This window comes from Pomacea canaliculata, linkage group LG2 (genome assembly GCF_003073045.1).
Source record: "Pomacea canaliculata isolate SZHN2017 linkage group LG2, ASM307304v1, whole genome shotgun sequence".
Taxonomy (NCBI): domain Eukaryota; kingdom Metazoa; phylum Mollusca; class Gastropoda; order Architaenioglossa; family Ampullariidae; genus Pomacea; species Pomacea canaliculata.
In genome coordinates this window covers 24189208-24205491 of record NC_037591.1, presented here as the reverse complement: position 1 = coordinate 24205491, position 16284 = coordinate 24189208, and the positions used below count along the sequence as shown (strand labels likewise).

At 41.4% G+C, this 16284-nt stretch overlaps 3 protein-coding genes across 6 annotated transcripts; all 3 read left to right on the top strand.

Annotated features, from left to right (window-relative positions):
* Positions 1–1881: 1881 nt before the first annotated feature.
* On the top strand, positions 1882–6321 carry LOC112557817 (tripartite motif-containing protein 3-like). Its single transcript, XM_025227875.1, has 3 exons — positions 1882–2366; positions 3675–4260; positions 4487–6321. Exons 2-3 carry the CDS (start codon positions 3745–3747, stop codon positions 4748–4750), a joined length of 780 nt encoding a protein of 259 aa, XP_025083660.1. The 5' UTR covers positions 1882–2366; positions 3675–3744; the 3' UTR covers positions 4751–6321.
* A 2188-nt stretch (positions 6322–8509) lies between these two features.
* Positions 8510–9229, top strand: LOC112555400 (E3 ubiquitin-protein ligase TRIM33-like). Its single transcript, XM_025223775.1, has 2 exons — positions 8510–8887; positions 9080–9229. The coding sequence occupies exons 1-2, from the start codon at positions 8567–8569 to the stop codon at positions 9227–9229; spliced, it is 471 nt and encodes a 156-aa protein (XP_025079560.1). The 5' UTR covers positions 8510–8566.
* A 1400-nt stretch (positions 9230–10629) lies between these two features.
* LOC112558012 (tripartite motif-containing protein 2-like) lies at positions 10630–13396 on the top strand. Of its 4 annotated transcripts, none has more exons than XM_025228193.1 (4): positions 10630–10997; positions 11510–11666; positions 12082–12564; positions 12821–13396. In XM_025228193.1, the coding sequence occupies exons 3-4, from the start codon at positions 12118–12120 to the stop codon at positions 13214–13216; spliced, it is 843 nt and encodes a 280-aa protein (XP_025083978.1). In that variant the 5' UTR covers positions 10630–10997; positions 11510–11666; positions 12082–12117; the 3' UTR covers positions 13217–13396. The 4 variants fall into 4 exon arrangements, with proteins under 4 accessions (XP_025083978.1, XP_025083977.1, XP_025083975.1 ...); XM_025228192.1 differs by having other exon boundaries at positions 11451–11666; XM_025228190.1 differs by lacking the exon at positions 11510–11666 and having other exon boundaries at positions 10631–10997.
* The last annotated feature ends 2888 nt before the right edge of the window (positions 13397–16284 follow it).

Genomic DNA, 16284 nt, shown 5'->3' with positions numbered 1-16284 from the left:
ACACACACAAGCACCGACGAACTCTATGTTGCACACACATATCTATATATATAAACCAAACATACATTTGCACACAAGACACTGGAAAGTGATTTTTTCAATTTAAAAGTATTACTTTTTATTTTATTGTTATATATTATTTTTAATTTTATTTTTTACTCACATGTTAAGAACTCATATTGGTAATATTGAGCGCAAGTGAATGTAGCTTAGCCTTTATGGAACAATGATGTTTTGTCTTGTTTAACTCACAGTTGGCGGGAAGCAGACTTCATGTATGTCCACATCATCCTGTGACTCCTGTCTCTTGTTGGGAGGCTTATGGAAGATTTTTATCAGTCATCAATGCAAGCAAGCCTAAAACTACCAAACTTCTCTTCAGCGCATTTTCAATCAGACTATATAACATCCCATTAGCGTCCATGAAAAAAAAACCCCGGAACTGGTTAAACACATTAAATGTATGAGAAAAGGTGAAAACAAAATTTGCACACAGCAGGAACTGATTTGAAACACAATTTTGTACACAAAAGCATCTATAGAATTTGTACACAGCTACCTGTCTGGGTAAACGTAGGGGAGCACAACAGCTGCTCTGAACAGAATACTGTACTCCGCATACGAAAGAAAAACCATTGAATGTATGTACACAAAAAATTTTCTATGAGAAACACATATACACAGTAGAAGCTGCACTATTATTTACTAGAACATTCTCCTCTTGAGACTCAGCTTTAATCACAGTAAACAAGGCGAGAACCACAACTCTGATTTTGATGTCAGTAAACCTTGAATGTCGAGGACTTTGCGATTGGGTGGATAGTGACACAATAGCTTACTTATTATACTTGTTGCTGATTGAAGATAGCATAATGCAGAGTGTAAATAAACACAAACCAAGTATATTAGTTTATGAATTTATTTCACGTCTTTTAATTTCATCATACAGATTTATGTGGGTCTTTTAGAACACAGGTGTAACTTAACTTCAATTAACTGACAAATGCGTTTGGCAAAATGTCTGACAAAACACGGCTCGCTTTTACAGAATTTTTGTCAGATTTAAAACCTGTTACAGTGTCATCAGCATAAAAAGTACGAACACCTGGTACGGGCTTTCGACACCATGATTTAAACGGATAAAACATGTAAAGAAGTGTGATCAGACCCAGTGTGTTGTGGGTGCCATGCTGTGTACCACGTGACCAGGTCTTTACGTGGGTAAAGGGAAACAACTCTTCAAGCAGCAGGAGACCTGATTGCACAACTTGTTTACTGTAGCAGAACGTGTTACTCTCCTTATTTACCTGTATTATTTGTCTATAATGTCTTTGGTGTATTGGAAAATGTAAACAAACCACAGTACTGGCCAGTCATGTAACATCCACTACTCCTTTCTAAAAGTGAAGACACTTAAAAAATGTAAAATGTATTAAATGTGAACAGTCACATTCTATAAGTAGTTCAATTATTGATACAAAAACTAACATGAAGTTACATCTAGCTTCCCTTAAATTCTGATACATTAGGAAAATCAAGGGATCTATACTTAGTGTGTGTGTGTAAGAGAGAGAGAGATTTCATCATGTGCCCTTCCTGGTCGAAGGGTTGATCTTGTAAAACTGTTAGACACAAAAACAGAAGTCTGAAAGGTTTCTGGTCCTAACTCAAAAGGTGTAAATAAGAAATTCAACTGGTGGCTAAAGAGAATCAAGCAAGCTATGTATGTGAAATAAAACAGATGACTACTGTGTGCTGTGGTTTTGACGCCAGTCAGTGTAAACTATTCACTAAAGTAAGGGGGAGACTGCTACACAGCTCATGTTACATACATTTTACATACAGCTACAAATCTGATTAGTGAAAATTGGTTGGTTGAGTGAGTAGAAAAGGGTTTCTACTTTTAAGAGATTTAGCACAATAGAGGAGACGAGAAAACATTCTGCAGCCCAGCCCTGCACATACAGGGTGTCCCGAGAAGAGAATATCTGAACCCAGGACATGTACACTGCACTGGTGACCACTTATTTACTGAACTTCCCTGTGCACAACATGAGGAAATATAAGTAGGAGGCTTTACATGCGCTGACATGTCTGTGTAGTGACATCAGTGTCACATTTGTGTCAGGTAAAGCGATTGGTCGAACCCCGACAGCTGCAATGAAGAATGCATATACCCGACCTGGCTTGGTGCTCACCCGTCAAGGTGCTCAGACTTACCTGTGGGGCTGGCTCATGGTGACTGCACCTGCCGCACAGTCGGTGATCTGAGATTTTTCTTGTCATCCAGACCTCTGCACAAGTGGTTTACGATGATCTGGATATTAACGAAAGTTCCGCCTGGTGATCCTCAAAATAAAACAGAGGTATGTACAACAAATCTGTAAATAACACAAAGAGGTTGTATATTTATAGAAAGAGGAAGTTATTGACAATAAATACTGCGTAACGTAAAGTCTCTCGACATGTTCATTCCTTTGAAACATCGTAAAACGGACAACACTACTGCATGCAGTGTTAAAACCGAAAGTTGTGCAGCCTAAATGCATTAGCTTCCACCCGCCATGTAGGGTGCACAGTTTACTGCTGTATGATGGCCACAGAGTGGAGCCACCCGACCTCTAGGTGTGACCTCTCCCATAAACACAGGCTGCCATGGCTCAAATCTCTCTTGTGCAATCGAAACTGGAGTTTGCAGGGCAGCAATTTTTCCTAAACTTTTAATCACAGCACTTTTATTTACATGACTATTTATAAAGCATACATGCATATATGCATATATTTATTACTATTCACAGATCATATTTTGTATACGTGGAATAGATATCAAAATATCTTTCCCTATTACCCCTCCCCCCCAAAAAAAAAAATGAAGAGAAAGTAAGGAATAAGAAAAGAAGAATAAAAAATAAGTACAACAGGATCGTAGTTGTTAATTGGTAATTATATCTAGGTTTTTTATTACCTCCCCTTCTTTCTCTCTATCCCTCTCTATTCCTCCCCTCTTCATTCCATCTTCTCTCTTTCTAACATGTAAAGGGGAAAAATTCTGTCGTCTCTCGTGTCTTCCTTCCTGAGAGTTCAAAGTCTCAAACAGATGCTGTACAAGGGTTACCTGTGGGGTTACTGGTGGGGTGAACATGTCTAATATGTCGGTCAGACTATCCTTGTATTCTGTTTACAAAGACAGAGATAAACAGTACGTAGTACGCCATTGGCTAAAAGTCATTGCCATTATTAGAGGTTATGGCCCTTGGTTGCTGTCAGAGTACTCTCCCCCGTCAATACATGTAACCCATATAGGACCTATATAAGTTCAGCTTTAGATGCACATGAGGACATAGAAACTATCAATTTAACTTTATTTCAATTTTTTTTAATGAAGATAATTACAATAATTTATCATCTAAAAGCACTAATCACCGACCCACGTAGAACGTGCTAAATACAACGAGAGAAACATGGAAGTCTTGAGAATTAAATCAATTAAGTAAACAATGTAAGAATGTCGAAATAATAGAAATATTATTCGAGAAGCATTATAGTGTATTATAATAATATAGTAATACTCAATACATTTCTACAGAATTTTTATTTTCCGTTTCATTACATCCTGAATTTTTTTCTCTGTTTACCTGACCAATCATTTACTCGTATTAAACTCTTATTTTCAGGGAAAGGAAAAAGAGCGAAATAGTTACTGAAGATTTTGAAATTTAACAAGTACAACATTCCGCACCAAGTATGGAAGCTGCGCAGAAAAACATGATATGTCCAGTGTGTTTAGAAGTTTACAGATCACCGAGATTTCTACCCTGCCATCACAGCTTTTGCCTCCCATGTCTGGAGCAGCTGGCAAAGACCCATGGCAACACCATCCCGTGTCCCTCGTGCAGAGAACCTGCCAAGCTCCCCCGTGGCGGGGTGCGAGCTCTGAAGGTCAACTTCTATTTCAAGGAGGAAGATCTGGAGCGGGCTCGGCGGCCTGTAGACAAGTCCATGTGTCCCACCCATCCCGAAGAACGTCTGACATTTTACTGCACCAAGTGCGACCAACCCCTGTGTCTCCGATGTAGACTGACTAAACACGATGGACACGGGGCTGTCGATCTGTCGGAGGCTGCCACTCGCTGCAAGAGGACGATTGAAGAAGAACTTCGTCGTCTGCAGATTTCTGTTGAACGGATTACAGACCAGTCGGAATCTTGTAAGCTAAAAGAAACACTCGCCAAAAAGAAGCGAGAAGCAGTAATGAAGGAGGTAGGTAGTGTGTCTGCTTCATTACCCAAAGATTATTTAACTGGTCTTAGTAATATACAGCTTTTAATACAATAAATCTATAAGCAATGCCTAGTATAACGACCTTAAAAGGTTATGGGACGACCTTTACCTTTACTTTAGTATAGTTAATTAAGCAGCTGTGTATCTCCATACTGGTTTATTTATAAAACACAAAGCTAAACTGCTCGTCTTTGCTTTCCACAAGATTGACGCCCGCTATGAGGAGATTGTGGCCACTGCAAGAAACCATCGTGAACAAGCGCTGCGGGAACTGCAGGAAATATCAGACAACCTGGAGAAAGACCTGTCCGAGGACACACGGAGGGGTACAAGGAAAGCTGAACACTTTGCTCCAGCTTCACGAAAACTCTCGTCGGGGACTGAGTGTTGCCTGCGACACGGACCTCCTGCAGGTGGAGAGAGAGCTGACACGTGGACAAGGCAGCGCCGAGAGGCTGGCGGAGCTTGAAGCTGGAATGTCTGATGTCAGTCACCGGCCTGGTCTCCATACTGAGTTGATCAAAGATCTTGAAAACTTTATCAAAGAGATACATCGGGTTTCCAGCCAAACTAAGCTTTCCGTGTAAGGTGCAACGTAAACATTCTAGAGGTGGGGCGATGTGGCGATGGTGAATGTGTTGAAGTCCACGCTCTGCGGGAAATGGAGGATGAAGTGATCGAGGTATTTTATGGGAGGCCTGGGGGTGACTATTCGGAGGAGAAGGGAGTCAAATTTTTGCCTAACGGACAAAAGAGCAGTGAAGTTATACCTTATGGCAAACGGGTGTCGTGCGTTACCCGTTGGAAGTATGAGTTTGTCTTCGACAACTCGGCTCAAAGAATCTTTGGTTCTAAGGGGCAGCAGATGTTTGGCCTCTTTCAAAACTGTACAACTGGCCTTTGTAACGTGCACATCCTAGAGCTGAAATGTGATGGAGAACAAGTGAAATGTAGGAGAGGTGCAAGTTTGTTTAACCCACTCGTGAACCGAGTACATAACTTCGATTCAAACAAGCTTGGGAAGTTTTTTGCTGTGGTGGATGAAGCTCTGGATTTGAATGTCGGCCTCCAAGTGGTGCGTCTGTATGCCCCCACATCTGATGCCCCCATTGCTACCTACAAGCCACCAAAAGAGCCATTCCTGCCAACAGACGTCTGCTTCTGTGACGACAACTTGCTGTTGATCGCCGACTGGATGAACGACTGCATTCATCTGACGTGCGTTACTGACGACGATCTGACGTTCATCGACTACCTGCCCGGCAGTGGGGACATCGTGCGGCCCACAGCTCTGAACCTTGACCTGCTTGGTCGACTGCTGATTGGATGTGGCGATGGATTGGTCTTAAAGTATCTTGGTGACATTTCCTCAAATGCCTTACTGACATCTCTGCTATAGTCAAGTAAACATTCCAGGTCAAAGGTCTGCATGCAAATAAAATGCAAACTGCGAGCTATGGGTTTCAAGTAAACGGACGGCACAATCATAACTTGCACAATCCTCTTCACTTTTGTGTTTTGTAACAAATTATTTTTAAAAATTTTTTAACAATTTGTGATGCTTCTTAGTAAGTAGTGAGTACCACTATTTGCGGATATTTGTAGGTAGATGTCGATCAAAGATATCAACTTTAATACAACATTTAGTTCTAGAAAGGAAATGAGAATATGACAACTTAAACTTAATATTTTTGTGTGTTGGTGTGTGTGTATTGGTGTAAGTGCGTGTGTGTGTGGTTTTGGGGGGTGTGTGTTGGTGTGTGTGTCTTTTGTTGTAAGGGTGTTTGTTGGTGTGTGTTTATATATTACTTTATATAAAATATTTATACTATATATTACTGTGTGTTGGTATAAGTGCGTGTGTGTTGGTGTAAGCGTGTGTGTGTGCGCGTGTGCGAGAGAGTGTGAACATGGTTGAGAATAACGCTAACAAGAATATATACGAGAAAAGTCGCTCAGTAATGTTTTTTATGCGTGTCTTCTAAAGAGCCATAGACATATTACTTCTGCTTTGAAATAAAACTTTTTATTGCATGGGGATTTCTTTTTCGTCAAGATTAAGTAAGGTGTGTGAAAGGAGAACATTCACATCGAAATACAAAGAGACAGATAAAATCCAGGACATGCCATCTGAAAGAGGTCTATTCAGAGCTCGCAATAAAGAGAAGGGCGTAGTCAAGCAAGCAAAACTGAAAGATCACATTGAAAGAAAAAAAATGTGGAAACTTTTATGTGACACGTCTGCCCGTGTCCCAGGTAGACACACGTATATCGAGTGCGTCGTCAGATAGAACGTCCATATTATCCCCTTTACCCTAAAATATAAAAATATTATAGAAAAATAATTTTAATAATAATAATTTTTGAAAGAAGGACGATAATTGAATGACTTGTGAGTATAAGGGGCCAACAATTCAATCTGATTTGCTCGAATCAAGAAATGGAATGAAAACGAACGTCGTTCTGTAAAAGTGTCCTCTCACCAAGATACACCCACTAACAAACATTTGGGTCACGAGGGTTGGAGAGCTGAATTCAAATAAATAATCGTGAGGCCGACTAGGTTTGTAGAGTGTGTCGAGCCTGTACAGCAGGTACTTGAGGCAGAGTTAGCAAACAACAGCAACTGCTATTTCTCAAAAACCAAGACCGGAGTCGCCACTGCACCATGTAGAAGCTATATTATGTGCAGTCCCGTCAGGTTGTATAACTTTACAACTGTGCCAGCCACAAACATGTTGCTTGGCTCATTTGCATCTCAATATCTCCATGGCGACCAGCACAGCAAAAGAGTGGGGTGAATCGGAGTGAACTGGGGTAGGTTGGTTGGTTTATGCCGTGGGAACATTGAAGTAACTCGTGTTTGAAGCTAGTCGCGGTACAGTTCTGCTCACCGTGTTTCCATTTCCTTTAAAATCCTCTATGTTGTTGTCTCACAGTGCTCCCATTAAAGGAACAAGAGGGCAAATCTTGAAAGACTAAAGGAAGAAGTTTAAATGAATTTAGGGTAACGCAAACTACAACATTTAAAACATATATATATATTGTAAAGGGGTGGAGGATGTTATTTCGGGTAAGGTAACGGAGATTCAGCTGTATAAGTGGATTCACAGCGATAATAATCCGAACAGAATATTGTACAGCGGCATCTGTTTATGTTTGAGTGCCTTTCTGTGTTTCGATAACATTTATCTACATGAACACAGATATTAAATGTCCGTACGAACACACGAAAGAGTTTCAATATTATTTCCTCGAGAAAAAAATTTCGTGCATCAAAACTAGTATCTTCGTGTTTAAATGTCGGAGATAAAATAAATAAATACATACACACTGCTTTGCAACCTGTTTAATTTTATTAAACACTTATCGTTCGAACCACACATATAATTATAGTTACTACCTTTCATCTGTACACTCCTGCTGTGTGTGAACAGGTTAAGCAACTGTACGTGACAAGTGCGGGTAAGAAATGACCTTATGACCTATGTGGGCGTGTTGGGTGTCAAATGAATAGATTAAAAATAGTCGGGCTGTAAGAGTTGTCAGCAAGTTTGTCAGGACATGCATCGTTGTATTATTCGAGGTCGGGAGCGAAATATAGAACAGTACACCAGGCTGTATGAACACAGGCGGTGAAAGAAACCTTTGAACACCCAGCGGACTAGGGACACTTTGCCCGGACATACGAGATGGTAAGTGAAGCCAGTTACAGACTGTCATACTGAAGGCACACACTGAAGAAGTTAATATTTTTTAAATTAGTGTGTTTACTGTGTGGTCGGACGTTAGTTACTCGTTAATCTGCTTATATCCCTCTCTATTTGACTTATTATCCAATTTCTGTTTGAGTAAATTGCAACCCTTAGGACCCTTAGAAGACGAAGATTGGGTTTACAACCTTTGGTTCGATCTGGTCTTTTCTTCTTTGCATAGTTTTACAATTAGTTATGTTTTTAAGAAAATTAAAATGAAATCAGAAGTGTAATTCTACACAGTTTACTTCTGTTGATTTTTTCCAGAAAGAATTCTTTACAGAAATTTAAAGGGAAGAGTTAAACATTTGGCATTACGACATGGGAGCCACGGCCTCATCTGCTGAGAGCAACATTTTGAACTGCTCAGTCTGCAAAGAAGTTTACAAGTCACCACGATTACTTCACTGTCATCATTCATTTTGTTCAAAGTGCCTCATGACTTGGCAAACAAGCAAGGAAGTGTGATTCGCTGTCCTACGTGTAAAGCTCCGACCAAGCTACCTGCCGGTGGGGTGGAAAACCTTCAGATGAACTTCTACCTCTCCGAGGAAAAGCTGGAGAATGAGCGCAGGGTTAAAGGTCATGAAACGTGTCCTGTCCATGACAACGAGCACGTGACTCTGTACTGTCAGGAGTGCGACCAAGTCATGTGTATAAGATGTAAGGTCACCACACACGACGGACACCTGTCTGAAGACATCACCAGCACCCTTCTTCGATGTAAGAAGCAGATAGAAAACGATCTACATTATTTGGATGACTGCATTCAACGTACAACACAAAGGGCAGAAATGTTTCAAAACAACGAAAAGAGAGCACAAGAGAAGAGAGAGGCGTTGGCCAAACAGGTAAACAATCCCTAGAGGTATATGAACAACAAGGGAAGGTTTTAAAAAATAATTTAAATATGCAAAATTCACTCGGACATGTTAATCTTTTCAAGATTTGTCCACTTGATGAAATTATGAAAGTTGGAAAAGTCCCAAACTTTATGAAGGCTTTTATTTATTTATTTATTTATTTATTTATATTTCCGTCAGATTCAAGCCAGATATGACAAAGTTGTGACCATGGCAGGATTCCTTCGAGACCAAGCACTGCAAAAACTCGAAATTCGAGAAGAGAGAGAAGATCGGACGGACTGGAAGAAGAACTGGCTGCTGATACAAGACGGATACAAGACACATTGAATTGTTTGACAAGGCTTCGAGCACGTGCATGGCAGACACTGAGTTCTGCGTACAGCACCGAGGTCCTGCAGCTGAAGAAGGAATTGTTAAGCGAAGGAGAATAAGGTTTGCTGTCTAAGATAAGCATGTGCGACACGCATGGAGGATGAACTCCCGAACACTACCTCCCGGCCTGTGCTTCACGGTGACTATAATAACAAAACTGAACAATACATTCAAAAGTTTATCGGTTTACCAGTGATTCTGACTTTTCCGTCGCAAGACAAAATAAACATGGTCTGCATCGTTCGCTGTGGTGAAAAAGAGGAATGTTTTGAAGTGCGGGCTGTCCGAGAAAAGGAGGATAGATGTGTCGATGTGTTTTACGGGGGACCGAGAGAGAGCTGGCAGAGAGACAAGATGCGAACAGTTATGCCCGATGGTAAGATTGTCAAGGAAGTGCAAATGGGTAGAAAAAGTTCTTTCATCACACGTAAAGCTTTTGCAATGCTTGGGACTTCACCAGAAAAACGTTTTGGCTCTAAAGGTGACAGCACTTTTCTAATATGTCAGAGCTGCAGAACACGTGACTGCTCCATACAACCAGTGAAGGTAGTTTTTGATGATGGAAGGGAAATATGCCTTTCCGGTGATGTTTTGATGCGCCCTAAAGTCAACACAGTGCACAACTTCGATGCTAACAAATCTGGAGAATTGTTTTGCGTCATCGATGAGAAGAACAACAGCGAGGACGACAACATACAGACGACGAGAGATGTCGAAACAGATGACTGGATAGCGACTCGGTTCGTGTCCGTGTTCAGCCGAGGACAAGACGAGTCCTTGATGACCTATACACCACCAAGCCAACAGTTCTTCCCAACCGACGTCTGCTTCTGTAACGACGGCAGGCTGCTGATTGCTGATTGGATGAACGACTGCGTTCACGTGACAAAAGTGGACAGCGGCAGGTGCGACTTCGTCAGTTACCTGCCTGGAAGTGGAGACATCGTGCGACCCACAGCCTTGAACCTTGACCTAGAAGGCAACTTGTTAATAGGGTGTGGCGATGGACAAGTTCTTAAGTGTAGTATTTCCGGTTGAGTCTAAGACAGTTTCATCGAGAATTACCTACATAAACATGCTTGTGCCTGTTTCCTGATTTGATGCACCTGAATCAATTCACGGTTTTGGAATGATACATGGGTTTTTAACTTAGCTCCGATGTTCAGGATATGATGTAAAAACGAATAATCCAAGATGTCGCTCATTCTCTCTCTCTTATTGGTGTTGACTGCAGGCAATGTTGTGAATGGTGTACCAACGTGACGTAGTACACTGTTACGGCGCTCGTTGATCGCAGGTGCGAATCATAGCAGATAATTAATTAACGAATGGGTTTTGAAGGCTGAAATTTACAGGTTAGGTTTATCCCCTATATCTACTGATATATCAAAAAAAAAAAAAAAAAAAAAACAAAAAAAAAACAACTCAAACCGTTCAAACTGGTCTATAAAATTGGCCACCCTGTAGTAGTAACTTGTATTTCGCCGTTTGGCATCACGTGATCTGCAGATAAGGGTCTTACTTCTTATCCTACGTCAAAGCGCAGATAAACTGACCCCTTTACTTCCCGGTGTTGTTCACATCAACCGGTGCAATCCGGCTGAAGACAAGCGTTTCGAAATGTTGAACAGCTAGATAACGAGTCCATGTGCTTGCCGGTCGACTTCCAGTTTCCTTAATACTGAAAAGACGAGGTCGACGATTGTGCTTTGTTTCTCGTGGGGTAAGATATGCAATAATTTTGCTACCATTTACCAACGACTAGACGATTGTAGCTATGGAAATATGAATAGGATCTTGCATCGCAAACCTTAGGTAGCAGGCTTGTGAGACGCAGGGCAGAGGTATAGTACCCGGTGCTATAAAATAAAATGTCATAACATCTCGCATAAAATCTACATTTGGATACAGATGTAGAAATGAGGAAATATTTTCTCTGACAATATTGTTACCGTTATCTCCATGTTTGCTGTAAACAGATGATCCCGTAGCATTATGTTGGTCTTGCTCAGTTCTCCTCGCAGTATCAAGTCTATTAGAGACCAAAAACATTTGAATTCCAAGCTCTCCATTTGTCCGTGACCTTTGTAAGATAAATGTCTTTGTTAGTGTGAGGTCACAGTCTTGACTCGTTCTTGACCCTTCTCAATTTTGTTGCATACTATCTTGAGAGCAGAAGAGGGCTGTTTACAAAGTATCTTATACTACCCCTGGCATGTGATCCTTGAATCACAGATACATACTGCTGGCAGTACAGTTGTACCAAGGAACATTTGTAGTCAGACACATCCGAAACCATCCCACCCCAGTAACACGAGCTCATACACGTGAGGACTAAACACGGCCATGACCTCAACACGTCTGCTGTAACTGAGGAAATATTTTTGAACATGTACGTGATTTTTTAAAAAGTTTCCATCCTCTATTCTGCAGATCGGAAGAATTCAAAGTGAATAATGAAATAATACAAACCTAAAATCTCACGATAAACGCAGGGAAGAGGTTGTAGTTGTCGGTGGTGGTTGTGGTGTGGAAGGGTGACAGCCATTGTCAACACGTTCCTGATACACGTCCGCTATTTCTTATCTTTTCATTCCTAGAAACAAGGACGGATATTTTACTTTCCTTTTGATTATTTTCATTTAAGTGCTGTGTGCGTGCGTGTCTGTGCGTGCTAAAGAGAGAAAGTGGATGCTTAGGTGGCTGTGTGTGAGTGTAGCTTGATTTATTCCAACACACGAAACTATTGGGAATTGACCTGTCCACATGCTTGCATTGTCCTTATCTTCCATACGACATTCTCACAGAACCACTGAGAGACTGGAACCTGTGGACACACCAACATGGGGGGCTCGTCGTCCACAGCTGTGTGCTCCGTGTGTCAAGCAGTTCCCACCTCACCCTGCGTCCTGTCCTGCAAACACAGCTTCTGCCTGAAGTGTCTGGAAGAGAAGGTAGGGGGACATAAGAAAGTCATCTTGTGTCCTGTTTGTAACTCTTCATCTGAGATGCCTGCCGGAGGGGTCCGTGACCTCGCTGAGGGTCACATGATGTGTCACGTGCATGGCGAGGAACGTGTCATCTTCCAGTGTAGGCAGTGTGACCAAGTTATCTGTATCAGGTGCAAGCTGACCAGACATGAGGGGCACTTCACCCAAGACCTGTCGGAGGTCGCTGCTGAAGGCAAAGAGAAGATAAAAAAGGAGTTACCTCGCCTGCGTGCCTGTATCAAAAATATGGAGCAGAAGGTGATGATACTTGAAGAAAGGGAGAAGTTTGTCCGAGACAAAGTGAGTCTATCAATGCATCATGCTTCTCTGCAAAATTTTCAAATTTTTTGTTTGTTTTGGATATTCTTTCCCTGTTTAAACATTGATACACTGGCAAAAATGAAATCCCACCTTTAGATTACTCCAAAGTTTGTTTAATATTTATAATATTTATTAAAAAGCTGTAGAGTGTTTTCGCTATGAACACAGATTCATCATCAACAAAATCTCCCCCACATGAGATGAAAGCTAACTTTGACTGTTTCATGCCAACCAGGTCCAGGCCCGACACGATCGTGTGGTTGCCCTGGCAGGAGCATACCGCGACTGGGCTCTGAAAAATCTGGAGAAAATGTCGGACACCAAGGTGGCAGGTGATGCAGAACCAGTGAAAAAGCGCCTCAACGCTCTGGTCCAGCTCCAAGACCGTGCTGAACGGGCGCTGAGTTCCACTTGTGACACGGATGTCCTGCATGTGGAGAGAGAGATGACACTAGGACAAGGAAGCCCCAAACGGCTGAGTGAACTTCAAACTATATCGCAGTACACCAGTTACTTTCCTGTGCTCCCCCATGAATCTAGTGAAGATAACGACTTGAGGAAGGACGTCAAGGATTACATCGAGAAGTACATCGGGTCGCCAGTTGGTTACATCTTACCTTCTAAGAGGTAGACTAATAAACTGGACACCTTAAGCAAAAGACTTCTCTAGATATTTAGTGGAGGGCCACTTAAAAGTGTTTTTGTGTCTACCATCCATCACGTACTTTAAATAGAAAAAAGCTTTTAAAAAAATAAAGCTCAAAGTGATTCTAACTGTCGGCTATGTAAAATAAAAAGTTTTACCGAAAAATACAGCGTTGAGTGAAACTTTTATTACTGATACGTAGAAAGGCTGGTTGTTGCAAATTTTCTCTGGATTTTAACCTGATGTTCTTGCAGTGAAGCACAAATAATAATGCGAAGATGTGTAATATTTGTCCAGCAGATTTTTTTAGCCAAACATTTTTCTGTCAGCTACCCTTAACAGTCTAAACAAAATTTGATCGTACTTTGATCATATTCAAAGCAAAGAGGACATGGTCGTGGCCATGGCACCAGAATGCCAGGACGTGTCACTGAAGAAACTCAGCATCTCATTCAGCCTGCAGAATAAGTCCGCTGTTTCAGTTTCAGGAACGTGTTAGGCAGGCACTAGGTCGACCAGGGACTTGAAGGTTCTGCAAGTGGAGAAAGAGATGTCGAAAAAGTTAGAAGATGCCATTAAATTGGTAGAAGAATTTTTACGCCATAACAATACGTATCGTCCTGCTCTCTATAGTGGACTCATGGCATCTGTGCGGATTTTTCCACTAACTTTACTTGTGAAACAAACAAAAATACCGTAACAAAGCAGTGCATTGTTCAATAAAGGGCTATAATCAAGTTGCTACACATACGGGTTGTTCTGGTATTACCTCCCTTGTATATGTGTGCTAGGAAGGATAAATTCTAGACTCCTGTTATCATTACAGATGACAGTCTTAAAAAGGAAAAGAAATGAGTTTGGTTTTGGTTAGGTCGCAATGTTTTACTTGTCCCACTTTCTTTCCTGTGGTACTACAAAGACACTTGTTGCTTTACTTTGGCTATTTGAAGAGGAGTATCTTGATGAAAACTAGCCCATGGACACAATGCCACCAGCTCAAATTGTTTTCACGAAGGTCAAAGATATTTTGTATGTGTGAAGATCACGTGACACCAATGCTAGTCTTTTTCATACCATTCCTCCTTTTTTCTGGTTGTTGCTACTTCCCTGCTTGCCTTCCTTTTGCAAAATTATTATACTCTCAGTCCTTGTTTTTTTTTGTATTTGTCTTTTATTCGTCATCAGTACTGTTGTTTATCCTTCAGTCATTCGTATATTTTTGTTTGTTCTTCTGTCCGTGATCATGATCATGATCATGATCATGATCATGATGATGATCATCATCATCAGAAAACTCACCTGTATCTCCCCCATGTCACTGGCAGTTAATACGAGGCGCACCATGCGGTGCGTTAGTTCATCGTCCAGACATCAGTAAGTGTAGGGACTCAATTGTCGTTTCAAAGTCCTTCACAGAGCAAAGGACTCTCGAGTGCATCTTTCAAAACCTGTTCTGACAAGCAAGCTAACCCTTTACACTCGGGAATGAAACATTTTCACGAAGCCTCAAAAGCTCATTCAAAGCTTGTGGCAAGAGAAGAGCTGAGTAGTAAAGTTGAAGGCCAGGGACAAGTCACCACGGCCTATAACTGCCTTTAGCAGCACTTCAAAGAGATGGCAGACACCTTCTCTTCTTCACTCTTGCTTCTTTGCAGAGGTCTCCACCCGCACAGCCCTTGCAGTCTTTCCTCTCCCCGCCAACTCTCTACTCCCCCCTTTTCTCCTTCTCCCACTACTTCATTCATGATCAGACCGATCAAGGGGCTGGTGCCAGTTGAGATGAAGAACGCCAGACCCAATAGTAGCTGATTTCAGGAAGTCTCATTGCTGGCGGCCAGCAGACAAGCAAGTGGTCAACCCACGCACCTCCCAGTGCTTCTGACCCTGACCTAGCTTCTGCTCCCGCGGCTCGCTTATAGGTTTCTTATGTAATCTATTTCCATTACTAATATGACAGAGGAATATTTCTGCACCAGATTACAGTGCATTCTTCCATTTGCTTTACATTCAGTAGATTGTTGTCCTTACGATGTAATTTGTATTGAACCCTTGCTCCTAACAGGCAGAAGAAATCTTCGTATTTTTTTTTTTTTTCGTTACATCAGAAAATAGTTGTCTGCAGTGTCTTTATTCTGTTCGTTTTGTAGATGCCTCGAAGTACTTGAACTATTGACCTTTAATTCCTAGCTACGGACCTCAAAAGTAATTTTCTGAAGACTCACTATCATTAAAAAACAAAAAACAACGAACCAGTAAATTAAACAATAAGAGGAAAAAAAGCATTCTCAATGAATAAATTGCACGCACTAAACCATTTTCCAAAACAATAAAGGTCGTGGAATTTTTCAGTCGGAAGACAACCAAGAAAATATATTTTTCTTTAGCTTCAGAGACAGGTGAGACAAGACTTTGACAAAAGCAATGGTTTTGCCCTCGCTACATGATTGATTAGATGGGTTTATCTCGTAGCTTCTCTTGTATGAGTGCTTCCTTTGCCCTCTGGAAATGTAGACATCGTCATGACATTTCGTGCAGGACACGTTCCTGAGGACATTAATTACTGTCTGAATGCACCCACGTCATAGGTCACATAGTCACCAAGGTATCAGCTGTCATCAGTGTCCATTTATCTTTGAAGACTATTTTAATGTTTTTTTTAAACATTTGAATTGTATTGTTCTCTTACGAGGCAAGCACTATGCACACGACACTAATCTGCGAATCTTCGTCTCCAATTATTGTCAATAATAGGCATGAATACATGGCAATAAGCAGGGCATCAAGGGTCAATCTGTCTTCCGGAAATGACCCGATCACTACCCTGTTAAAACAATCTACCAATGCACTAGTTTTGCGTCTCATTATTGCCCAGAAAAGTGACCCAAACACACTCTTCATCCACCTTGCCATCGTGTACTTGTGCGATAAGGTGACACCATGCATGGGCACTGAGGACATGAAGATTTCACATTCCTCAATGATTCTGGCATCAAAGTAACCACACGGGATTCAGACGCAGGACAGGGGGTAGGAAGGTTATCGCAACCCGCCAC